Raw genomic sequence first — 26,273 nt, forward strand, 5'->3', positions numbered from 1 at the left:
AAGATTTAAATATTGTCAGATTTTTAAAAGAGAAAAGGTGTATCTCTAACAGACAAGTGAAACCTCCCTCAGAAGATAAGAAGCAGTTGTTGCAAAGCAGTTCAGTAACAACATGGAAAGCTTTGCAAAGGGGCCTCCACTGGAACTGTAGTTCTGCTTTTACAAATTATGACTTCAGGGAGAAGCAGAAAAAAAGCATGACAAAGCACGTGGAAGAAGAGATGGAGGAAAGTGTGCAGAAGTAGATGAGTTCACTTGCTGCTTTGATAGAATTGTTTTAAATTATTAGTGGCTGCAAATGACTGAACCTGTTTGTGCCATCTTTGTGAGAGTATTTAGTTTTCCAAATCATTGCATCCTCGGTCAACTCCTTGATAATCAGTTAGGTGATGTGACTTCCAGAACTCTATTTTGAAGATTTATTCCAATTTTCAGTTATCTGAATGGTGAGTCCACAGTTAAGATCTCCATATTTTCCATGAAAAGCTTATTTAGCCTAGCTGGCTCTATATAGTTTATTTAATAACTGAAAAGTGTACCTTTTTTTGCCATAAAACCAAGACTAATATATGCAAGGTATGTAGATGGATGATTATTACTGGTATTTCGGGTAGAACCTGAAAGATAAAAATATAATAAAAGCAAAGGAAAAACGAAATTTAGTTCAAAACCTGTTTTAAAGTCTTTGTTTCTCAGTTTATATACCCATCTTGCCCCTTGTTTTTTTGGTGTGTGCTAATTAAGTACTAAAAGTGGCCTTCAGTTAGTGCACTAGTGTACTAATCTACAAGATGTGAGGGCACAGAAACTTTCAAAAGAGAAGCAGTGAAGTGTAAACTAGTACCCAGAACTACAAAGTGATGCTGAGAAGTACTTCTCTGAAATTAAACTCATGAGCATTTTCAAAATTTACCATCACAGTTCTATATTTATAAAAGGAATGTTTCTTTTCTCCCGTAACAGATATGTTCCTGGTAGTTAAATGTGGATGACTAGCCTAATTTCTTATAACTGTTCTAAAGTTGTTACATGAATGTGAGAGGGAGAAATTCTAAATTCTGGATGAGGCCCTCAGAGTAGGATTATTTTAAATGAGATTTTGTTTGTTTTGAGACAAGGTCCCACCTATATTGGAATGCAGTGGTGTGGTCATTGCTTCACTGCAATCTTGAACTCCTGGGCTCAAACAATTCTTCCACCTCAGCCTCCTTAGTGGCTAGGCCTATAGGCATGCATCACCATGCAGGGCTCATTTTTTCTTTCTTTCTTTCTTTCTTTCTTTTTTTTTTTTTTTTTAAGAGATGGGGGTGTCGCTGTGTTGCCCAGACTGGTCTCAAACTCCTGGCCTCAAGTGATCCTTCTATCTAGGCCTCCCAGATTGCTGGGATTACAGGTGTGAGCCACTGCACCCAGCCCTTAAATGGGCTTTTAAATCTTCCAAAGAATGAGAACGAAATTTACATGTTCACTAAACATTTCTTATTCATTTGATAGGAATAAATAATATATTTTTTTAAGACAATGTTTTGGTCTTGCCCAGGCTGGAGTGCAATGGTGTGATCTCAGCTTACTACCACCTCTGCCTCCTGGGTTCAAGCGATTCTCCTGCCTCAGCCTCCCGATTACAGGCATGCACCACCATACTTGGCTAATTTTGTATTTTTAGTAGGGACAGGTGTTTCTCCATGTTAGTTAGGCTGGTCTCGAACTCCTGACCTCAGGTGATTGGCCCACCTTGGCCTCCCAAAGTGCTGGGATTACAGGTGTGAGCCACCTCTCCCAGCCAGGAATAATATTTTAAATCATGTCATTGCATACTGAAGGTAGCTGACTTCAAAAGTGCAGAAAGTGCCTTTTCTTATTATCATAGACTTGAATTTCCAGGGCTGGGTAGAGGTTGCTGTCCTGGCCTGTGTGTGACTCTTGGGGCAGGGGGTTGCATAAAGGGAGGGATAGGGTTAACCAGCTGGTGTTAACCACATCGGCAGCTGCTGAAGCTGCCTGTTCACTTTAACTTCTTGGTGGAGGATGCCAGATTCTAAAAGTAGGGGAAGTGGGAGCTGTTTGTAATGTGTGCATTGATAAGATGTTACAGCCTTCAAAGGTATAAAGAGATGGAAACCATTTCACTCCAAAAAATGCAGGTTGCCAGTCTCTTAAGAAGGCAAACCTTTGTTCGAGAAGGTACAGAATAGAGACCTTATGGACTTTAGCAGAATCATGTCTACTCTGGGGACAGAAGAATTGTCGCTTTGACTTAAATCCTGTTATTTTATACAGAGACGCTGCATTTGGTCTAACCCATTTGCTAGAAAATACCCAAGTGTCACAAAAGTTCTGCAAATGTAACTTCCTGCTTACTTCAATTCATGAATAGCAGTTTAAATTCACTTTAAATTCAACAGAGCTAATGCCTCTGGCCTCCTCTACAAAGATATCACAGGAAGAGATTATTGCAGCTTCTATTTCAATGGCTTTTCCTTAAAGTGAGCACTGAAAGTATAAGTGAGTGGGTGGTTAGGAAACTGTTAGTAGTTAATGTCGTCTCTAAACTGCAGAACTCTGGAAATGAAAAATATCTTGGCTTTACAGCAAAATGTTTGAATGTTATGCCACTCAGGCGCAAACTGAGCAAGACCTGCAGAGGGACGGCGAGCACAGCTTCCGTAACATCTCATTTTGAACGCCATTATAATGAGGCTTTTCAACGATATCCAAAAATAATTGGCTTTTGGCTTAAACTGTATAAGATTTTAATTATACTGAGGGTCCAGTAAAAACCTTTTCCATCTTCTTTAAAACAAGAAGCGTTGTCTCCTCTATCAGTATTTTAGCACAAGTTTAATTTCAATGATATCATCAATTTGATTGATAACAAATCATTACAGAACAGTTTAAACAAGTCTAAATTTCTCTTGATGTTAACGACTTACAATCACCTTTATGTTAGGTCTTAAAGCTTTATTATCCTTAAATACAACTAGTATAGTGGACCATTAAATTCCAAAGTGATCTGAAATGATATTGATTGGAGTGGCAGCCAAAATTTTAAGGTGCCTGCATTGCTTCTTCTTTACACTAAATGCCCGTGTAATTCTTAAAATAATCATAAATTTTCCAGTCGAATCGTCTCTCTGGCCTCTTTCCCTAGTGCTCTTAAATTCTCACACGCCCTCTTCCAACTAGTATAAATTTCCCTGCTAAGTTTAAGTAGTTCCAAGCATAAGCTTACTCCACGGGAGGGAAAGGCTATCAATGTGAAACTTGTGGGCAGAGGACTGTGCCTCCGACCCGGCTGCATCTCCCCGCCCGGCTTTTCTCCTGCCCGGTCTGCACCGTGGCCTGGCCGGTCCCGAAGGATGCAGCTCATTTCGGTCCGGCTCCCAAAGTGCTGCGGACTTGGCGACCCACTTCAGGCATCGGGCTGGGGCCAAGCGGGCAAGGGACTTTTTCTGACCCCGGCTCAGGGCTGGAGCCCCCATCCTGCCTTTCCGATCCCTGCGGGCTTCGGGGAGTGTCCCGCAGCAGATCCCCGCCCAGGAATCCCGCGGGCGGCGGGACGGGCGTCCTGGCCGGCTCTCTGCCCCTCGCCCCCCGCGGGGACCCTGCCCGCCCCGCTGACCGGCCCCACTTTGCCGAATAACTCAAATGCTTGTCATATTTGCGGTCGCGCGACTCCGCGGGCTGTGCACGCGCAGCACTCGCCGCCGCCTTTGTCACCAGCCGCTTCGTCATTCGCCTGAGCGCTTCTAGGGTGTGTGTGGGGCGTTACTGGTGGCAGTGGTGGTCCTCGGGCCGGAGTGTCTCCTTCCCTCTCCCCTCCTCTTTCAGCTGTCCTTACGAGAAAATCAGGGGCTCGCCGGCCCGGCAAGGAGCCGGGGGCGGCGCTGCCACCCAGAGCCCCGCGCGCTCCGCCGCCCCTTCCTGCTCCTCCCGAGGCCGCGGCCGGGCTCAGCCTTTATCGCGCCTCCCGGGATCGCGGGGGAGGGGCGGGCCGGGGCGGGGCCGGCGGGGGCGGGGCCGCACGGCAAGGGGCGGGGCCTGCGGCGCCGGGACCCGGAGCTCGCGGGAGGCTCGCGGGCCGCACGTCACTCTTGCACCGCGAGTGCTGGAGCACGAGCTGCCGCTCGCTCGGTCAGGGCGCCCCCTCCGCCCGCCTCCCGCTTCCTCCACTGCTGCCTGCCGCCGCCGCCTCCACCATTGTATAATGCTCGGGGCGCGCAGGCGGAGGACAGCGGAGTCTTAGCTTCGGCCTCGCCTGCTGCCCGCTCCCCGGCGCCACCCTCGGGCCCCCGGAGCGGGGCACTCCGCATGGAGCGGGAGTAGCTGAGGAGTGGGCGGAAACCCCTCCTGATGCGTTAGTTCCCAGGTGGAGCTGCATGTGGTAAGTTCTCCCGAGGCCGGGCTGGAGGGGATCCGCGGGCGCGGGGGCTCCGGGTGGATGGGGGCGGTTCTGGGACTCGGCCAGGGCCGGGAGAGCCCGGAGGGCGGAGGAGGGGCCGGGCGCCGCGACGGGAGGGAGCCGGAGACGGAGCAGGTACGGGAGGAGCGCTCCCTCCCGCGGCCCCGGCCCCGCGCTCTTGGACCCCCGGCGCCTGCGGGCTGAGCCGCTGGGGGCAGGGCCGGGGTCAGGAGGGGGTCGGGAGCTTTGAGAGCCGAGCGGCGGGCGGGGGCGCGGGCGCCTGGAACTGTCGCCTCTACAGCTGGGATGTGTGTGCGCGTTGTGGCGGTTGTGTTGTTGTGAACGTGCGAGACTTTTTAAGGCTCTGATTGCTGGCACGAAGGCAGCTTCACTTTTGAGTTCCGTGGCCGGATTTGCATCCAACTTGCTATGGTGCGTTTTTGTCAATTTCCCGGTGTTTTTTATGTTTAAAACGCCTCTCTCCACCCTCTTTTCGTCTTTGCCCAAGTGAATTGATTTGGGATCTCTATGTATATTAAACTTACGTCTCGTTGGTTTTTAAGTTAGAAATCTACAAGTCTTCTTCGTGGTGACCGCCTATGACTGAAAGGGAAGGGGCTGAGGGGAGCCAGCTGTCCCAAGCCCTAGACTTTGTACCAGTAAGACAGGGGGTGTCGTCACTGGGCCACTGCATGGAGAGAAAATCGTGTTTGGTGTTTTTTTTTTTTTTTTTTTTCTTGGCTATAAGTTATCTTTAGCAAAAATGCTAGTAATAGATTGAAATGGGAGTCTAGTTTTAGGTTTAGTTTTTAGGTTTCACGAAAAGATAGATATAGTTAGCTTTGGAATAACTTTTTTCTTGCAAGCTGAGTCGTTTCAGGAGGTAGAAAGGAAGTTTTTCGGACACTGAATGGGGAGGGCAGACAGCAGAATGAGACAGCCAGCCTCAGACCACAGCAGTTTTTATTTGAATCGAATTGGGCAGTCCCAGTTGGTCTTAGGGGAGAGAGTACATGTTTTCAAGCTTTGTTCATGAAATACGCTTTTTGATTTCCCAATATATGTTAAGAAATATCCATAATGTGTGTAAAGAGCCTAGAAGTTGTAGTCACCAGTAGGATTCCTGAGGCCCTAAGTGTTCACAGTAGCTTTTTGTAATTAGAGACTAGTCCCTGACAAGAGTGAAGTGGGCCTTTGGCTTCACCCCGCCCCTGAAGGACCGTCCACCTGAGAGCCTCTGGGCTGCTTGGCCGATGGGGGTTGGGGGTAGTTGCTCAGCTCAGCAGAAGGCATGTCTCACCCTGGCAGCTCCCATCCCTCCCCCTTTTTATAGCAGTCTATTCTGATATGAGTGTGCTAGGGTGTGCTGTGAAGATGAAAATATCCATCCTAAGATCCCAACTTCTGGAGTGAACAAGAATAGTTTGTTTGTGGATCTCTGCTTTTCTGTTTATTTTTTCAGGTTTTTTTTTTTTTTTCTAATTTAAAAGAAATAAATGATTAAAAGTTTTCCTTTAGCTTCATTGACTTCCTTAGAGGTACTATATGCTAATATAAAATTGTTTATGTCGTTCATTAAGTTTGGAATCCTTTAAAAATTTTTTTTTAACTTCTTTCGCCTCCTAATTAAAATGTACATAACCATGTTGTTCTCAGATGAGAAATCTTATTTTGGATTTGACACTCCCCAACCCCTTTTCCTTTAACACCCGGCTCTATTCCTTACTTCATTAAGACAGGTAGGAGAGAGGACTCACATTTTGTAATGCCAACCAAGTGTATGACAGGAGGTGTCCTAGGGAACGGTTTTATTGTCAGGCGAATGTCACAGCATCTTAGGTAACAGCTACTCAAGCTTGTTTCCCTTGAAGAACTAAGAGAAGGATATTAATTCAGATTTAGAAAATCTTTACACTTCTATTTGCCAAATTATCCCTCTTTAAAGCTTTTCTATTTGAGAAGCTGAAATAGAAATTTTGCCCTGTTGCTACACACTGAATTATTACTGATAATGAGCATAGTAAAATAGCACATATTTTGACAATTTAGAACTCATTTAAATTTGTGTGGCGACTGATAGCTCATGGCATCTGCTGTTTTAAACAGGGCTCCGATGGCAGAATAAGTTCAACATGACTTTACAAAGGCACATACAGGCATTGCACATGCAAAACATTACAAAACGTATGAAAGGAGTTTGAAGATGTTCGGTGCAAATACGTAAAAATAGTTTCTATCAATAAAAGTAGCATACTGCAAGTTATCAGTATCCAGTTATACTACAAGTTTGCCCTCAGACAAAATATTTTACATTTTAGTAACTAAGAAAGGTGAAAGCTAGAACAGAAACTCTGAGGGGTTTCTTTTGCTGTGGTTTCTTGTTAAAGAGCACAGAAAAAAGTATGAAGCTTTATTTTATATTTTACATGTATCAACAGAACCAAGACCACTTATGGAAAAAGATACATGTAGATAGTAGTATTTGGGACCATGAACTTTAATTCACTTCTAGAATTCTAAAACTTTCTGGCAGCAGAAATTTTGTATTCACAGTCATGGCATGTCCTATAGGAGATAGCTCTAGTTGCAATAGTTTCTTGGTGCGTGAGAGAGCGCAGGGGCTGTCTCTGATTACTGGGTCCAAAGATCAGGTGTGTACTGAAGACACCAGAAGGCAAGCTCCAGTTGATGTGAAAATGGCCTCACTATAAGGGTGACACCAGCTCTCATAGGTCTTTTCGTTAATTAATACTGACTAGCAAAACATGAAAATCTAAAAGTGCCACAGTCACTGCATATGCATATTTTGTACCGGTTATTAATAATTTTTCTTTAAGCAGTTCATAGAAACCCATAAGCCAGGACTCCTGTTTAAGAAATGTGGGGATATTTAATTTAATTTTAGTATTTAATTTTAGTATGTTTGAAGGAAATGGCTACTAACCTAAAAAACGATTGTCCCAAATGGCCGGTACAGTTGATATTAAAGGCAAACTTCTGCCGCCCTGTGTGCAGATGCTGGGAAACCCCTTATGAACAGAACTGTCCCCTGGAGCGTCCGTCACTCATTGTGTGGGGCAGTGTCTTTCTCCATTAGCACTGTGTGGCAGTTCATTCTTTGTATGAATCTGTGAATGGCATATGTCAGCCCAATAAGACGACATTCCTATTCTGAGTAATAAATAGACCCCTTGTTTTTTTCTCTTCACGGAGATCACGAGACAAAACATGATTGGCTGTCTAAAAATTTTATTTGAAATACAAATGAACATTTCAAAGTAAAATCATCAAAATATATTTTAAAATATATGATTTCTAATAGGGAAGAACAGAGTCTCCCAATTTCAGCCAGCACCTCATATAGACAGTGCAAACTCTGTTTTGAAAATTCTGCTGTCTTTGTGGTCTGAGGGATCCCAAAGCTGGAAAGACCCATTTGTGTTTTCTCAGAATCCTCTGTCCCTTGTCTGAACTTAATGCCAGGATTCTCTGAAGTAAACCCCACAATTTGATTGATCTATTTTGGAAACCCAAGATCACCTAAGCTGTATTCTGCACCCATTGCAGTTTTCAGCTCAGAATGGAGTTGGCATCTGTGCTCCTGCCGACCTCCTCTTATATTTGCATGCCGTCGGTCCAGAGCTGGCCCTGCCTTCCCACAGGGACAGCAGAATGAGGGGTGAGTGTGCCCAGCCCACCTCCACCCTGAGTGGAGAATCGACTGAACTATGCGGAGGCGTGGGGTGGGGGCTGGAGGGAGAAGAGCAGAGGACAGATCTGGAGCTGACTGTGCAACTGCTACAGCAGGTCTGACTAGTTTGAGATGCCCAAAGGCAGCTTTGTTTCTCTAGTAACTTCAGGTAGCAGCAAACTTCAATTCTTAAAACTCATTCATGTCTGCCTTACTCTCTTTTTTGTCACTTTAAAAAAACCTGTGTCTTTGCAGGGTTACTAATTCATTCTAAGCTTTTTTCCTTTAAAAACCTTCCCTAGGCAGTTAACTGAAAAGAAGCTAAACTAAGCATTTTCTAAAGAGTTTCCCATAGAAGTAAAGGGGAAGGGATTTTGGTTCTTACAGACATGATCTATGTCTGTATATTCTGTGTAGCCATGTGCACATACTAATGTTCAATAGTGGGCTCAGTGAACCTGTTGAAGAAAAGCAAAATGTACACTTGAATGGACTGTGGTCAAAAACACTAAATAAATGATCAGAAGTCCCTTGCTGCAGATCAGCCTTTAGTGCTTTGCTCGCCTCTGCTCTGGAGGCTGCTTATCATTCCACACCATGCACTGCAGCTCCTGGGGTTTGGAGCAGGCCTGCTGTCGAACCCCACCCTTGTGTTTAGAAGTGTTGCCCAAGTTAAACCCAGAGAATCTGAAAGTCCCAAGGTCATCTCTACACCAGAACAGGTTTGCATAAAATCCTAGTCACGCTAATGAGATATCAAGCTGGCAACTGCTTTAAACTGATCTTCCCTGTGTGGTTATCCCATTTTATAATAGGTGACACAGATTTGCTTTTCAGATTTCTTTCCTTCTTTGAGGGGACGTCTCCCTGTGCATGTGTACCTCCTCTGTGTCTTCCATGCTGTCAGAAAAAAAAACAAAAACAAAAACAAAAAAATCTGCCTGAGGAATTTGGGTGCTATGATCCAGAGTGGAAGAATTTTTGCTTTACCTCTCTGCCTGTCAGGAACTTGGTGGTCTTTTCTGAACTTTTTTGTTTTTAAGGCAAACCAATTAAAAAAAAAAAAAACAAAAACAGTTTTACCATGTCCAGAACTATAAAATAAAATAGGTTTCACCTGGCAGTGATTCTTAGCTATCTGACAAGTAGTTGGTTTATAAATTAAAATTCTTCAGGTGGTTCCTGCCTCCTTCTCAAGCTCCGGAAGACAGGTAGGATGAATAGAGTGTGAGGGGTGGCAGGCTGGGGATGTTGAGGAAGGCTTTCCATAAAGACCATTGAAGGTTCTGAATTGAACTGCGGAATTATGAAGTATTTTCTTTAGATAATAGTTTATTACGTGTAGTGTGGTACTCTGATTATTTATATTGTGTTTAAGTGACTTAAAGTTCAATGAGCCATTCATTATCAATGCACAGAAGTCCTTGGGAAGATACACATTTTATCTCAAAATAGTCCCAAACTAGTTATTTTTTTAACGGCTGCCATATTTACAAAGTATCATTTACTCCCTTCCAGTTAAGTTTGTATTCTCATTGCTTTTTTCTTTCTAAAATCATTTTCTGAGTGTGAATTATTCAAGTATGTGATATAAAGTTTAAATTGTCTTTGTAAAACCTTATCATTAGCCTACCGGATTCTTAGAGGCAACTCAAAATGTGGGTTACTTACGTGGGACACGTATTTACATAGAATAGTTATTTCCTGCCATTTGCATGTCTCAAGTATATTTCTATTATCCTATACTTCAAGTGTTTTGTACTTGTATGTCAGGTTGTAGAAATGTGATATTGTTCTCTAAGGAATTCAGGTTTAGGCTGTACAGTACAATGTTCAGTTTTACACAGTAAGTAAAAGAAATAACATTTCTCTGGTTTTCCTCTTTTGACTGCATGGATAAGTTAAAAGATAAAATGTATTCTGTATTTGTAAAGAATATTTTAAGTGATTCTTTTGTAGTAATGAGCATCCAAATTTGAAGGCCTGACTAGTTTTTAATTTTTAACTTTTGAGAAACACTTCTATTGAAGCATTTCTTGAAGTAGCATACTTCATTTTTATTCCTTAGTTTTATTCAGTGGCAAGTAGTTGGCTAATTAATAAAACCTAAAAGGCTGCTTTTGTTTTAACTAAGGTGTAATTTTATCTATCACAGAATTGTTCTAAAACCTATGTTTCTCTTAGTATGACTTATATATGTCTGAGTCTTTTTTTAAAAAAACAAAAACTGTCATACTTTTGGCAAAGCCTTTCCTTTCTACTCTAAGCCTCCCGCCGACACACACACTGTTAAGGGTCTCTAGTGTGAGGAGGAAAAACAATGTATCTTTGGGGAAAAGATGCTACAGGAGGATTGAAACAGAATCCCATCCAAGCAATTATAAATACAGGAGAAAAAAATATTTTCATTATGCCCAAGAATGGGGGGTTGGGCAATAACTGGTAGCCTTTACTAGCAGGTAATCTTATGGGAAAAATTGTCAAATCTGAGAATTCCTTACCCTGATGATAATGAGGCCTTAGATTAAAAATGCTAAAAACATAGTCTGACACCAATTATGAAGTACTATTACAATTCAAATGATTATAACATAGATTGTTTACAGTTTCCAGTTTTCAAATGGGGAGATTCATTATAAAAGTTCATCTATTATGAGCATTATTATTGAACACATAACATCATATAACCTGAACTTGTAATTTGAATAGAAAGAATTGCAGCAAGTAGTTACCCATAATGATCTTGCTGCATCTTCTCCCTAAGTTTAACTGCCTTACATTTTATAATTAAATGGCCCCTCCACAATGTCCTTTATGAAGGGTTTTCCCAAATAACTGCCTGAAATAGTATCTGTTCAGTATGGAGATAATGTTTGGATGGCTTAGTAAAGGCTTCTATGCTGCTAAAATTCTTAGTGCTGAATTTATTGAGACTCATTGTTTTATTGGGAGTCCATGTTGGACCCTCCTCCCCCGGAAATTCTGAACTGTTGATTTCTCCACATTTACATCTTATGACTCGAGTGTGTGTTTGTTCTCACTTCAGGAATCCTCCAGGGATTTTAACCATGGTTTTTGAAACATATTATGTATTCACTTTTATATACAGGGAAACAATCCTTCCTATTACACAGCACTTCCAGAGTTTGAACCATACCATAATTTAATTTATTTTGGCCTTGGCAAACCTCCCAGCTTGCTTAGCATTGTCCTGTGGATACCTGAATTTGGGAACAACTTGAAAATGTGTATACTTTGAAGAACTGTAGGTAGAAACTGCAGTGAAGAATCAGACCTCTGGGCTCCTTGTTGCTCTGCTGCGCCCCCTCGTGGCTGGATGTGATGTGCTGTCTTCCAGAGTTTAAATTAGAGTTCCAACTTGTATTTGGGCGTGCTTGTTTACATGGAGCACTAATAGCTTTTTTCTGCATGACAAAACCCTATCAAATTAATATAATAGTTTTCACTGAGGGTGTGAGTAATTTATTGTGCTTATTTTATATGTTTTAATTTAAAAAATATGTATTGGCAGTCTTGTGGTTTTTGACTTTTTATTATGGAAAATTCCAAACACACTTAAAAGTAAAAGGAAGACTACAGTGCACTGCCTTCTTATCAGCCAGCCTCAACAGGTATTAACATTTTGTCAGATCTTGTTTCATCCACATGGCCAGGTTTTGGTTTTTTGTTTGTTTGTTTTGTAGTATTTTAAAGCAAATTCCAGGCATCAGAGCATATTATGTTTTTGTTAACTTAAGGTTAGAAACTGTATAATTCTACTCAGCCTTTTACTTGAATTAAGTGTGCCATTAAACCTTTTTTCTTGTATTTTTAAAAAATTAAGTGTGCCACACTTTTAGCCAGAATCCTTCGGTAAAATAAAATAATTGGCAGTATTCTCAGTGTCCTTGGAAGAAGGTGATTGGTGTCCTTAGTTTCGTAAGAGTTGGAATTAAAACTTAAAATTCCCAGCTGGCAGAGGAACCACTAAGACAGGATATAAGAAACATTTTATACCACTTGACATTTATGTTCTAAAAAGCCTATTTTCTTTCCAGATGTGTACTATCAAGGCCACAATTTATTCTAAAGAAATATTTACTTGAAACATTTCCTCCCAGAATTTGACTATATTTTGCTTACTAAATGCAGTTAGTTGTCAACATTTTAAAAAAATTCTTTTCCTGGGAGAAGAGATTATATTTGACAAACTGCCAGTATTGGAAACTGCCTTCAACTTAATAGAAACATGTAAAAACCTGAGAGGAGAAACTAGAATTTTAAAAATTTGCACTTCAGAAAGCAACCCAAATAGTAGAAGTTGTCTCTGAAATTTAGTTAGGGCTTGACTTCCTGGTCGAATTGCAGTGTATTCTCAAGCTTTTTATTTATTTATTTTTTGGGGTCTACTCCACTGTCAAGAAAACCAGGAGGATTGCTCCTGCAAGTCTTGGTCAAATGCAGGGTCTGAACGTGAACAAACAGTCTAGGCTGCGTTGCCCTGCGGCCCCCGCGCGGCCGGTGCGCAGCGGGAGAGCCCGAGGAGGTGCCGGCAGCAAACAGTGGTATCGGGTTACAGGTTCAGAATATCGCTGAAGCACTGGTGACTGGCTTGATCTAGTGACTGGCTTTATAATTACATTGCTGATTTGTTAGGGGAGGCTTTGTCTGTCTTACCAATTAACATGGATGTTACTGCAGGGATCTTAGAAATTCTGGATGAGCTTTTTTTTTTTTTTTTTTTGCCTCTGAATCCATAGAGCTTCATGAGCTCTGTTACTAACACTCCCCCTTGTCTTTGGGTATCCTTACCCTGTCTGTAAATAAGCCAGAGACAGTCTCTCCCTTTTGGAATTTTGCCCCTGTTTCTGCCCACTCCCCTGGACCAGAAGCAGTTGTTTTGGGGTCTGAGGTCTACTTTTGCTATGCAGATACCCCGGCTCCTCCCCACACCCTGCTGGAGGGGACAGCCCCCATCCCGTGCCCCCTGCAGCATCAGGACACGAGAGGCCCAGCTGAGGACGCGCCTGTTTCTCTTAGCTTCCTTTCTGATTCTGCCAGCATCATCCACCACTGCAGCTTTTTCAGGGCAGCCTTTTTGTTTTTGCTGGTGTATTGGTTGTTCGTTGGGGGAGGAGTGTGTTGAAAGCATGGACATGATCAGATTTCTTAGACCAGAGTGTTAAGGTGTAATATTTTAAGTGTAGAAAGTTGTCTAAGCAAACAGCTTCCCCCAACTAGGATCAGGCTTCTCTTTCCTGCTCAGGAGTTGCTGCGTCACACTATGACAGCAGCCTGGAGGCAGGGCTCTGGGGTCCTCAGCGTCCTGCCATCAGGCTGGTGGGAGGTTCCCTTTTGTCTTGAACAGAGGCTCTCCACTTGGATGACTCAAAAGCAGGGTCCTAAACAAATTGAGAGGCCAGCCTGTGAAGTGAGGAAAAGAGAAACAGCATATCCTGTGTTTCAGAAGTTGTCTCAAAACAATCCTGGCCCTACTTTGAGCCTCTGTTCAGCTCAGAAGTCTGCCACATGCTCAGCTAATTTCACCAGGGGCTCCCCTTTTTCCTACCACCACCCCCAAAAGACACCGAGAGAATGAATGTGTTCCCACTTAGGGCTGTGGGTTTTGATGACACAGGATGTCAGGGGAAGGGAGGGACCCCTGCCAGCCTTCTTGTAAGACAGTCACCACACGTCTTCTCTCAGCTTCTTTTTTCTTCCAAAGAGGTGGGTGCGTAAGGGCAGATCACTGCATTGAGTGTTGGCATTAAGGTAAAGGCCTCATCTTTCCAGTTTTAGTGTCAGCATTGGCACCTCTGGACTCGTCAGCAACCAGTGGTCACATCAGCAGTCATATGGGACAGTGTGTCTGACGAGGTTAGGGATATGGCTTGTTAAAGCTCCCCTTTGAATCTTTTTCCTGAGAGCCGTTAGCTAGCATTTTGAAAACGTTCCTGAAGTACAGCGTGCATGTGGAGCCGTGCAAGATCCCGCGTGTGCAGGCCAGTGACTCATCACGGGGCAGGCCCCGGCTGTGCTCTCCACCCAGGTGAGGGGCAGAGCATGGCCAGCTCGTTCTACTAGCTGGCCATACACCACGGCAGACACTGTAGTTCAGTGTTGCCATGTTACCTGACTTTTAAACAACATACCACTTAATTGTGAAGCCTGCTGCACTCCTGAAAAGGGAGCACACAGAATGTCTGGGTTGTTGCTGTTTCTTAAAAGGAAATTGAGAAAAGCTCTGGAAAACGTACAGAAGATACAAACCAGCTGGACTTCTAAGGCGAAGCCTTCCTGGGTTCCCTGTCTATCCCAGCACCAGGTCAGGGTAGTGCCGAGCTGCACGAGCCCCACGGATGCAGGACCAGGGGTCTCCACTCAATCTTTGATGCCTTTTTGGTCACAAGATCAGGCATACCTTCCCCAATTATATCCTCTCTCAAGAATTTAGAACTAAGCTGTCAGTTTTGACCCTCTTTTTAAAAAGTCCTTTTGTGGTATGAATTCTCTTTCTCTAGACATTGAGTAGGAAAGTCTGTGATAGAGGGTTTTCTTTCCGTCCAGGCTAGTGACAGTCATTTGGGGTGAATCAAGTTAAAACATAATGCAAAGTTTTACATCTGTGAAGACTTTTGCATCTTTTTTTGCCTGGCACAAAGAAATGCAGCAAGGCAGCCTTTATGGGATGAGGAGGGCTCCCTGCGCGGATCTCCTGTGGCTGCCTCTACAGAGGCTGGGGTTGAGCCTGCAGGTGAAAGCAGTGGTCTTTGTTGGTGGTGGTAGGATGACAGAAGCAGTAGTTCAGAAAAGACAATTTGATACTCTCACTTGAAAAATCTTAACATTTATTTTGACAGTTCAGATAACATTAAAGGACAGTAAATTTTTTTAAAAAAAAGGTTTTAAAGAGGTGTAGCTTTTAAATAGTTGGAAAACATTGAGCTAAAGATAACTTTTTCTGATTCATCTTTTAAAAAATTGTTTGCATTTTTTTCCAAAATGCAAAGTGTAGCAGTGGGAGATGTTACTTACTCTTATAAACGTAAGTAGTGTTTCAGTTTCTTTTTGGGTTTTGGATAAGATCCCGCTGCCATTACTTTAAGACCCCAGCAAGGAGAATCTGGGCCAGTAGGGTCTGATGCATCAATTTGAGAAGCTGAATTTGGTCATTAAAAATGAGTTTGAGACATCTTAACTCTGCATGCAGTATTTTGTTTTCTAATGTCAGTTGCTATCACAAAAACGCTGTTCATTCCTTTTTTGCCCTGCTTGCTTAGACATAAATAAGGAAGGCCTTGGGAATCAAGACTAACTGCATAAAGATATCCTCAGGCCTAAATTTGAAATGGCCTGATGAGAAAAAGGAGATATGGTAATTCTCAAAGTGAGGTTCTCAGACCAGCATCACCTGAAAGCTTGCTGGAAATGTCAATTGGAGGACCCAACTCCGGTTGAGAAGTGAAGGATGGGAGAGCCATTCCCATTACTCAGCTGGAGCTCTCCTGCCTACCCTGTATCTCAGCTGATGGTGCATGTCCAGACCCTGATCCCGCCCTGTAAAACCGTTCAACTCCTCCCATTCCTCAGACCCGCCCTCCCAGACACAGTTCACACTTGGGTGCACACACACCCACCCCCACCCCCCACCCCTCTGGCTCTGTTTTTACAGCACTGCCCTGGCTTCCTCTTGGTGTCTTTCCTCATTATTTCCATTTACTGTTCGTGTATTCGGTGACTGTGGAGCATCTTGTGTCAGAGACTTCCGTATGCTGAGGGTACGGAAGGGAACAAAACGCACACCGCCCATGCCCTGGGAGGCTCACTATCTTGAGATGGGAAACAGATATGAAGAGATAATCCCACCTGAAATAGAAAGGCTACAAATCTATGTCCAGCAGACTGTCAGGCTGCCCCCAGCCCACAGTAATCTCTCAGATTCCTTACTGTGGGAGTCATTCAGATTCTGGAATTGCAAAACCCCAAAAAGTCAAGTCATTCAGGCTCCTGGTCCTCTGGTTCTTTGGCTTCTGCAGATGCTTCTAGTGACATGTGTTACTTTTGAGTATCTGCCCAGATTGTAGCTTTTGAGGGCAGGGTCCTTCTTCATGAAAAGTTGCACAGCTGAAAACTAGGTTTGGTATACTGAGTTACGTTTAGTATGAAACTTCCTGGAAAACTGCAGAAGTTTACATTTATATAATTACCAGTGAGTTTTGTTCAGTTTTGAAACTTAGTTTACTGCAATTAATAGTTGCTAATATTAATGTTTAGAAAACCAGAATGCCAGGAATTTGTTTCTAAAAAGTTTATTGGGGAGGGATCTCAAACCTCATGTTAAGAGCCAATGACTATTGAGTAGGAAAGTGGCTGTGGTTAGGTTTAGGGCCCTTAGGGTGGGCAGAAGAAGGAGGAGCACCCACATAATTCTTCCATGCGAGTCTCCAGCCCCACCCTGGAGCTCAGGGTCACTTTGGGTCTTTGTCTAGAAAAATTGGGTAGAAGGCATGGGCTTTAGGCTTTGGTCTTCACCAGCCAGGAGAGGAGATAAAGTGGAATGTTAAAGCCCCGGGGTGGCCGAGGAAGCCAGTGAACTCCAGGCCTACCCTCCGCAGGAAACACAGCACATCTTCCTAGAGTTGCCTAGATGTCCTTAGCTAGCTCCTGCTACTGCTTCAGCTTCAGCTTCAGCTTCAAGTTGCAGCCCGGTGAGGCCTTTTTGAAAGGTCCCTTGCCTCTCCAAAGGGTGGTTAAAGAGCTATTGTTATTTTCTTAGAGTGCCTGAGGAAAGAGTCTTCGGAGGAGCTAGAAGCTGGACCGACCCTGGCTGTGACCAGCCTGAGCCAAGCCCAGAGAGGCCCCAGGGGCTGACGCACCTGGCTTCTTGCCCTCTGGTTCTTGAGGGCATGTCGTGTCTTTTCTCCTTTAAATTGGGCCCTGCTTAAGGAGGTGGTTGTTAGACAAAGCCCTGAGAGTGAAAGTTCTCACTGCCCTCCCCACTCTAGGAGTTGGAGGCCTCTTCTGAATATGCTCATTGTAATGTTACTGCAGTATGTCAGGCAAATGTAAGGAAACTGACTTCATTTTTAAAGTAAAAATGTGGAGATTTATTATGTTGCATTGTATTCCTTTCTATAACAGCTTAGATAGAATTAGGATTAGAAATCAAGATTATATGCTTTTTACAAACTTACTGAGTGTGTGGAGTCGGTTTTGCCTTATAATACAAAATAGAGAAATGGCAGCAAACCTACTTTGAGGTGCACTCCATCAGCGGTCCTTTTTTACACCTCTGAAGTGCATCCAAGAATCGGTGTGTGTGTCTGCTCCTGCTCACAGATTTTGCTTACTGAGCCCTCTGCTCTCCCCTTCCAGGCAGCATTACAGATGTCTTATCAGGCTTTCTCTAAATCATTAGGATTAGCACACAGCTATGACCAGCTGTATCATTCTAATTGGAAATAAGGTGCTTCTCACATTGAAATCCTTCTGAAAATATCTCCAAAGATCTCGTTCAGCTATGGGAATTCTACTAAATACCTATAGTATTGCATGGCCTATATGCTTTTTAGATATGTGAACTCTGTAGATTCAGTGATTATTTCTAGAAAAATGCATTATTTAAGAAGCCCTGTTGTTTTTTCTAGTAACAAGTCTTAAAAAGACAATTCTGCATTGATGACTGTAAGAAGAGGCTACACCATTTGTTACCTCTCCTCCAGAAAACCAATAAAAATCCACAGTGGCAATGAGCTTACTAATTTATTTTTAGTTGTATTTTGTTTTATACTTATGGACAGTGCTTCTCAAGCGTTCTGTGATGAGAGGGACTCCCTTGGTTCCCTGCCCCCCCAATGTTTCATAGACCTTAGTAAGACACAGTAAAAATAATTACTATAAAATGAAATAAAAATACAATGTTATAGAAGCCCCATTTTAAAAATTCCATATACAGACATACAGTTACTGTGTAAATTTGCTGTAGACGTTGCTAAATAATAAAATGTCTCTCTCTACGTAGCTTATCATGGACCAGTAACAGTTCACAGACAGGCACCATCTGTGGCCACACTTCGAGAAACGCAGTTTTAGTGTGCATGTATGTGTGTACTCACACGTTTAAATGTGTTGCTATGATCACATAACGGATCTTAGCACAACTTTGTATGAGAATTAAATGCATTTAGCAAACTCTTTAGCAAAAGTGAAATTTTTCTTTAGGTATTTGAGTGCTCAAATTATAAACAAATACCAGTAGTATCATTGTGAATACAGTTCCATGTTTCACAACCCAGTTGTCTGGTAGCACTTCTAATGCATGAAGTAGAAAATATTTTGCAATGTAAGAAGAAACCACCTCTACTCTGATACACCTTCAAGTTTAAACAGATACTTTAGATAGGAAAAGTTCTGCGCAAAGTAAATATACAAATGAGACTTGTAGCACTAAACAGTACGTCTGTCATGTGAAGTATTAGACAAACCAGTTGTTAGTATCGTAACCTTTCTTGCCTTGGAGAACAGTTAATTATACTGGACTGGTCATTGTGATTGACAGCCGTTTTTTAAATGTCAACAGAATGAGGGGAAATGTTTCAAGTAAGTAACTCCACATTCTTCATAAGCATTGACAAATCTCAAGCTGATTCTGATGCTGATAGGTCACAGCTTGCTCATCTGTCTCTTCTGAGACACATAACTGTATTCACTGAGGCATGAGGTCAGACGATTACCCCGAGTGGCAGGCTCCATGACCACCTGTATACTGGCCTTGAGGGGCAGCATGGCCTGCTTTCTAACAAAATATGAGAAGTTCTGGGAAGTTTATATTCTGTTTAGCCTTATTTCTTTAGGATGAGACTTGAAATTAAAAACAGTGTTCAGGTGTAGGAGGAGATATTTAGCCTCTTGAAGGCCAGAGTATTCACGTGGGACTCCCCTTTGGCTCTGGCCAAGTGCCTGCCCCAGTGTAGAGCTAATAAAGGATTGAATGATGTGTGATCAATCAGTTGAAGCAGTTCATTAAAAGGTAAGTGGCATTTAGAAGAAAAACTGGGTAACTACGAGGCAGTTTTGTATATGAAGACATGAGTGAGTCACACTGAGGACAGGATTAACAGGAGTCCCTGAGAGTGCTGTAGCAGGCAGGAGCAGGGGGTGGTGAGGGAGCAAGCATGGGCCTGGCTTCATTCGAACCATGATCCTGGTCTGAACACTAAAAGGCAGATTTCTTGTTAAATGGTTAGAAAATGAGGTATTTGGCCCAGCACAGTGGCTCTCACCTGTAATCCCAGCACTTTGGGAGGCTGAGGTGGGCAGATCATGAGGTCGAGATCTAGACCATCGTGGCCAACACGGCGAAACCCCATCTCTACTAAAATATAAAAATTAGGCGTGGTGGCGTGCGCCTGTAGTCCCAGCTCTTCGGGAGGCTGAGGCAGGAGAATGACTTGAACCTGGGAGGTGGAGGTTGCAGTGAGCCGAGATCGCGCCACCGCACTCCGGCCTGGCGACAGAGTGAGATTCTGTCTCAAAAAAAAAGAAGAAAGTGAGATCTTTTGAGGCAAAGGCTAATGGAGTTGAGATTGTTCCGTTTATACAGTAGAAGTTCTGAAAGGAGGTGATGATGATGTCACATGATCTTGGAGAGTTGGAAGGACCACTTCCTAGAAGGTGACGACCAGATGACCAGACGCATTCACTAAGGCCAGAGCAAGAAAGGGACACAGCCTGGCCTGTGAGCAGCAGACAAGATGGGGCAGGAGTTCTTCGCTGCAGTTTTAAAATTCAGCCCTATACCAGATTCTCAGGGTCTGAGATAGGAGGTCATGGTTTCTTCAAAATATGAATGTATCTCTGGAATCACAATAGGTATTTTGTTAGGAAATGTCTCAAGTACGCAAACAGCAATGCTTATAATCAGAGCTAATTATTTTAAAATTAATCCAGTTGCCTTCAGACATAACTGTGCACGATGAAATTGAGTGAAGGAAAAACTTAAGCTGGGAAATACGCATTCCTCCACTTGATTCTAGGATGAAAAATGGTGCAGCTCAGTCACTGTGGTCATTTAACACAGGCGCAGCGCTTTACCGCATGTCACCAACCAGGCAGAAAGACTCTATGCTTATTGAGGAAGGAAAAAGCATTTTGAAAGCACATGCAGTTCTGCCAAAATTATACATGTTCCCTTTCTTTAACTTGGTTCTTTTAATCCTTTAAGAAGTGCTCAAGCTGTAATCTATGACACCTATGTCTGTTTAGGTCATAGCATTGCAACTGTTTTCTTGGGCTTTAAAAATAAATCTACTTGGGGGAGGGAAATTGAACCTGCATGATAATCTTAGCCATGCGAACACAAGCACATGAGCTGAGAAAGTCAAAATCATGGTTTCCATGGTAACTCTTAACTTGTCTGTGTCGTACACATTTCTCAAGAAATACACTCACCAGACTACCTAGTGATAAAAATTGCTCCACAGGCATACAAAGGTGGATTTTCTAATTCTCTCTTACTGTCTTCCTTCCGCCCCTAATTAATCCACATATACTTGTAAATAACCCTGGGCAAGAAACTGAGGTCCGAGTCCTGCCGTCTAAATCAGCTTCCTTTTTATGGTAGAAATCAGCTTTCATGCGATTAATACCATTTCCTCCCTCTCCCTTCTGCAGATATATGTTGGGTAAAGGAGGAAAACGGAAGTTTGATGAGCATGAAGATGGGCTGGAAGGCAAAATCATGTCTCCCTGTGACGGTCCATCCAAGGTGTCTTACACCTTACAGCGCCAGACTATCTTCAACATTTCCCTTATGAAACTCTATAACCACAGGCCCCTGACAGAGCCAAGCTTGCAAAAGACCGTTTTAATTAACAACATGTTGAGGCGGATCCAGGAGGAACTCAAACAGGAAGGCAGCCTGAGGCCCGTGTTCACCCCCTCCTCCCAGCCCACCGCCGAGCCCAGCGACAGCTACCGCGAGGCCCCGCCCGCCTTCAGCCACCCGGCGTCCCCGTCCGCCCACCCCTGCGACCTCGGAAGCACTACGCCCCTGGAGGCTTGCCTCACCCCGGCCTCGCTGCTCGAGGACGACGACACGTTTTGCACCCCCCAGGCCTTGCAGACCGCGGCTCCCACCAAACTCTCACCTCCAGCCCTCCCGCCAGAAAAGGACAGTTTCTCCTCCGCCTTGGACGAGATCGAGGAGCTCTGTCCCACATCTACCTCCGCAGAGGCGGCCGCGGCTGCAGCTGACGGCGCCAAAGGGACCTCGAGTGAGGCCGGCGCCCAGAAACCCGAGGGCCCTCAGGAGAGCCGCGCAGACGACTCGAAACTGATGGACTCTCTGCCTGGGAACTTTGAAATAATGACATCCACGGGTTTCCTGACAGACTTGACCCTGGATGACATCCTGTTCGCTGACATTGATACGTCCATGTATGATTTTGACCCCTGCACTTCCGCATCAGGGACAGCCTCAAAAATGGCCCCTGTGTCTGCCGATGACCTCCTCAAAACTCTGGCTCCTTACAGCAGTCAGCCTGTCGCCCCAAGTCAGCCTTTCAAAATGGACCTCACAGAGCTGGACCACATCATGGAGGTGCTTGTCGGGTCCTAAGACCCAGGGACCCGGCGACTGTGCCCACCCAGACCCCGGAGCGTTCCCGCAACCCTGACAATTCTCCACACTGTGCATGCACCCTTGCTTGCCTTTTTCAGAGAAAAAGAAAATTTTACAACAGGATCACACTAGTTTTTGCTTTGAGCAGAGTTGGAGTGCCTTCATCCAAGTATGACCACTTTTAATACACTTTTTGGAGTGGTTCCTCAGAGACCTACTACCCTGGTATAGGAAAGAATCCATTCGAAGACAATGTTGCAGTGTTGAATGACAAAAATAAACAGTTCAAGTGAAGCACAAGGATTAAGTTGGAAAAGCTGTAAATTGCATGTGCATATTTGTCTATTTTTTCTATAAGTTTTATTGCAAGAGGTAAAGAAGAAAAAAAATATATATATATCTTATTTAGATAATCTCAGTACCTTTTCTGGCATTTTCGCCCTGTATAGGTTGACTTGGCAATTGGGCCTTTTTAGAGGCATTAACTACTCCTCATAAGTGTTGCATTTACATGGCTGTTTAGAAAACTGCTGCCCAAATTTATTTTATATTTTTGTACAGATTCTGCAGTTTATGATATTGTTTTTCTAAAAACAAATGCTGTTTATACATATGAGATAGCTATTTTGATAGGATTTGCTCACATAGTTCCTGCGGACTTCAGACGTACAAGTCACACTTGTACTTTTATGGAGTTGTAACGTTTTATGTGTGTATGGTGCAAGAGAAAATTGGATCCAATCAGTCTGCAGCTGATGTCCCCAAATGCAAACACTCACACACACGCACACACATAAACACACACACACAGCGCTTTAAGAAAGGGCCAGGTAATACCACACCCAAATTTCACAAGCACTGACCCCCTGGCACCAACACCCGCCAGTACTGTGACTTCCAAAAGCCAGAGCCACGTAAGCTCATCAAACTCGCGTTAAGCAGTTGGGGGAGATGGCTGTGGAGCTGGGGGTTTAAGTGATGGTTCTCTTTTGCTCCCTCTTCTGAGGGTAAAGCTACCATCTTAAGAGTGTATTTATGCCAAGTTTGTGCTTTTAATTGTTTTTATTTTGTTTTTTGTTGTTTTTTTTTTTTTTTAATGAAAACCCAGATCTTTCCTTTTTGGCATAATTTTTATGATGACCTGAAATTTTACACCTGAACAAAATTTTATGAAAAGCAACCAACTTCTTCATGGAACTCAGCCCTGTTGCAATGCTTAGGGCCCTTAAGAAGAAAATCTCCCCAGAAGGCATCCATCATGTTGTGAAATTGTCTTCTGCTGCTTCCTTTACCTAGAGCTTTCCCTCTGTTGCTAAGAGCTGAAAATGGCATCTTCGTGATCACCACAGTGAGCTTGGCTAACCTCGGCCGGCCCGGGATGCACTCTTACAACATGTGTGACTCTTGAACCTGGAGTTCGTCACATTACGTCACAGCTTCCCATCCGGTTGCTTTCCTAAACCAGCTACTTTACACTTGACAAAGCTGTTCTACCCCAAAACTCAGACAGGACTTTCTATGCATGTTTCCCCTCCTCCCCACCCCATACCCCCATCCCACCTCTTCCTCCCAGGACACACTTGAGAAGTAGCTTTTTATTCCTAGTGGTGTACATTTAATTTTAAAAAGTTTGCAATGTATCATGCTTGTTGCCGAAACTGTTTATGGCCTTCTTGTTTCAGTTTTTTATTTTCTTCCAATGGTACTTTAGCTGTTGAGTGCAGGTTACAACCTATATTGTTATGCAGATGGCTTCTTTAGGAATAACTTTTATATTTATTTAAAAGTTTTTAAATTATGGGATTTTGTTTTGTTGTTGTTGTTGTTGTCTTTGTTGTTGGTCATTTGTCAATATTCAGTCACCAATTCTGCTCACTTCTTGCCATGGATAAAATTGGGTCTTTCTGGCTAGTGAAAAAAGACAACTTTATAAAATGGCACTTTAAGCAAGCCATAGTTTTATTTTTGTAATGCACATGGCGAAGCAAAGACGTTTGTGATGAAGGAACTGCTCCTGTAAGCAAAAGATTTGAGTATGAGATGATAAAGTCTTTCTACATTCTAATTTACTTTTCTCCCCACTCGAATGTGTTTTAAAGGCTAATTATCAACTCAGTAGAGCAGTGAGAAACTGATCAAATTGCACTTGTTCTCATACAAGCAGCCTCCGCGCAGATACCTCTTTCATAGGACCAGGGACCATGTAACTAAGGTGAGGGTTGTAGTAGATGCTTCCAGTGTCACTGTGCCTGTCAATTTTAAGAGCTTCCCTTTCTCACAGAGAACAAGTCTGCCCAGACTCCATGCTTTCTATAACTGGAGGAGCTGGCAAACGTGCCACGTGCTGCATACCACGACCTACATACGCATGTACAATAGTATTGATGATTCTGAACAACAACAGGGTAAAACAGTTGATTCGCCATTGTTAAAAACTGATTTACAGTAACTTAGAACAACTGTACTTTTGTTGGATTAGCAAATCATGTGTTTAAACAAATCCCATATGTTGGGCAACAGTTCAAATAAGCATGGAGAAGTGTTGCCCAAACTTGGTTCTCTGTCATGTATTTGTAAGGCTGGGCTTCAAAATCAAAACAAAAACCCCAACAACAGCAGGTAAATGCTTTTTTAACTCTGACACCCTTGCCATAAATCCTTGATACTCAAAAGTCTAACAAGGAAGATACGGAAAATTAGCCCGTTTTTCAGAAAGATCAAAATGACCTAGGGTTCAAATTGCCTTTGCATCCTATTCTTACAAGTTGATGTCCCAACAGGGAACAGTAGGAGCTGGATTGGGATCTCCAAGTCCCAGTTTGAGTGTGGGATATGCTTCCAGATGCCACCTGGCAGCAGTGCTTTCCCCTTTATGAAAGACATCACACGGCATCCAGGGCCAGGCAGGCAGCTTGAGGTGCCTTCACAAGAAAGCCAAGTTGGGAGCTGGGGCTGGGAGAGGACAATTATTGACAGTGATGTGCAATGAAGTGACAAGATGAGAGCAGAATCGTAAGAGCTTTGAATTTGAAGAAGTGAGGTGTTTTTTTCCCCCCCCATAAGTTATTTATTCCTTTTTTCTGTGTAAATATATTTATTTTACTGTGGAGCGCTAACATCTGGATCGTAACATGTGCAGAATGTATGGTAGGAATGTATTCTCTTGTAGGAATGTAAATCTGTATTAAAAGGGGGTCCAAGCCAGGCCCCCTGGGTCTTCTCATTGTATGCACAGTCCACATTCATTTTTACTCTTCTCTAATATGGGTCTATTTGAAATATGCAAAAGGTATGGATGAGGAATGTTTTAATACCTCCAAATTTTTAAGCAAATCAAGCATCAAAGGGTTGATATTTTTAAAAGTTTTCTTAGTAGCACTTTCTCTGGATGACAGAAGGGGCGACCACATGGGCACCCTTGTTCATACCAAAGGGTAAGCGGTGGCCAGCGCCTCCTCTGCACTTCTGAGTGTCTTTACCAATTGAGCTTTGTATCGCCATAGCCCCTTGGAGTGCCCCAACTGCCCTGAGGTCAATTAAGGAAAATTTCTTAATGAAATAAGCTTCAAAGAGCCAAAGTATCAACTTACGGATCGTTTTTAAAGCTTAAAGTTATTAACCACTTTTGCGGTAAACAATGAATTATGAATATTGCAGGGCAGCCTTCTTAAATGACAGATATAAAAAAATAATAATAAGAGACTCTACTTTGTGTGGCAATTGCTACTCTATATGAATTGTCTTAATTTGAAAACCTTGCTGTTACAAATTGGACCACTATACAGTTTTCTGAAAACAATGACAAGAGCATCTTTAACCTTTTCTGGCTGTAAATGGTTACCTTCCTGTAACGGCCCCACACCTGGAGGCACGGATGTGTGTGTCCTGCTTATGTACAGTTGTTTTCAGTGTTTCCAAGAATAAGTCTGAATGGTTCTTGAAAATTAGGATCAAATGCTATTGCAGACAAAGCCACTAAAACGTTGGACTTCTTTTGGGGATAACAAATTTGGAAGAGAAATGCAGGCCATATGTGCGCATGACCGAGATTTTGGGGAAAAAAAAAAAAAAAAAAAAAAAAAAAAGCTGTACATAGTGACATGTTTGGTGCATGGTTTTTGAGGAGGGCTTTTGTCAAAAAGGAGGTATAACCTTTCCCCCACAGACCTGAGAGCTGTGCCTTTTCTATGCAATATTACAGACGTTACATCAGAACCCAGATGGCTGTATTCACATGTAGGTTTGGGCTGTAATCTAAACAATTGGACAGATTAAATGTACATGGAAATGAGCAGTCTTACTTTTGTAGTTTTATATTATACAATAAACAGTTAAAAGATGAGAGAGGCATGCTTGCAGTTTTCTTTTGATGGGAGTTCAACCAGTTTGTCTATGACAATTTGCCCACATTAAGCAAAGTTCAGCAAGAGCAGCAGGGGGCCCCTGTGGGAGTGGGTGCTGTTGGCCTTCCAGGACCCTGCTGGTCTCAAGAACCATCCTTCTCTCCTGGCTCTCCCCCTGCCTCTTAGACCCTTCCGGACCTCCTTTTTCTCACATCT

General features: G+C 43.2%; 1 protein-coding gene across 2 annotated transcripts in view; it reads left to right on the forward strand.

Moving 5' to 3' along the window:
- SERTAD2 (SERTA domain containing 2) overlaps positions 1 to 26,056 on the forward strand; it is a 124,728-nt gene extending 98,672 nt beyond the window's left edge. The window contains exons 1-2 of one of the 2 annotated variants that reach the window (XM_003922691.4): positions 4,073 to 4,384; positions 20,766 to 26,056. In XM_003922691.4, coding sequence (XP_003922740.1) covers positions 20,770 to 21,711 — 942 coding nt within the window. In that variant the 5' untranslated portion in view covers positions 4,073 to 4,384; positions 20,766 to 20,769 and the 3' untranslated portion in view covers positions 21,712 to 26,056. Of the gene's footprint in view, positions 1 to 4,072; positions 4,385 to 20,765 lie in introns of those variants that run through there. The other variant, XM_010333537.3, reaches the window with a different exon arrangement.
- Positions 26,057 to 26,273: the final 217 nt, after the last annotated feature.

This window comes from Saimiri boliviensis, chromosome 1 (genome assembly GCF_048565385.1).
Source record: "Saimiri boliviensis isolate mSaiBol1 chromosome 1, mSaiBol1.pri, whole genome shotgun sequence".
NCBI lineage: Eukaryota > Metazoa > Chordata > Mammalia > Primates > Cebidae > Saimiri > Saimiri boliviensis.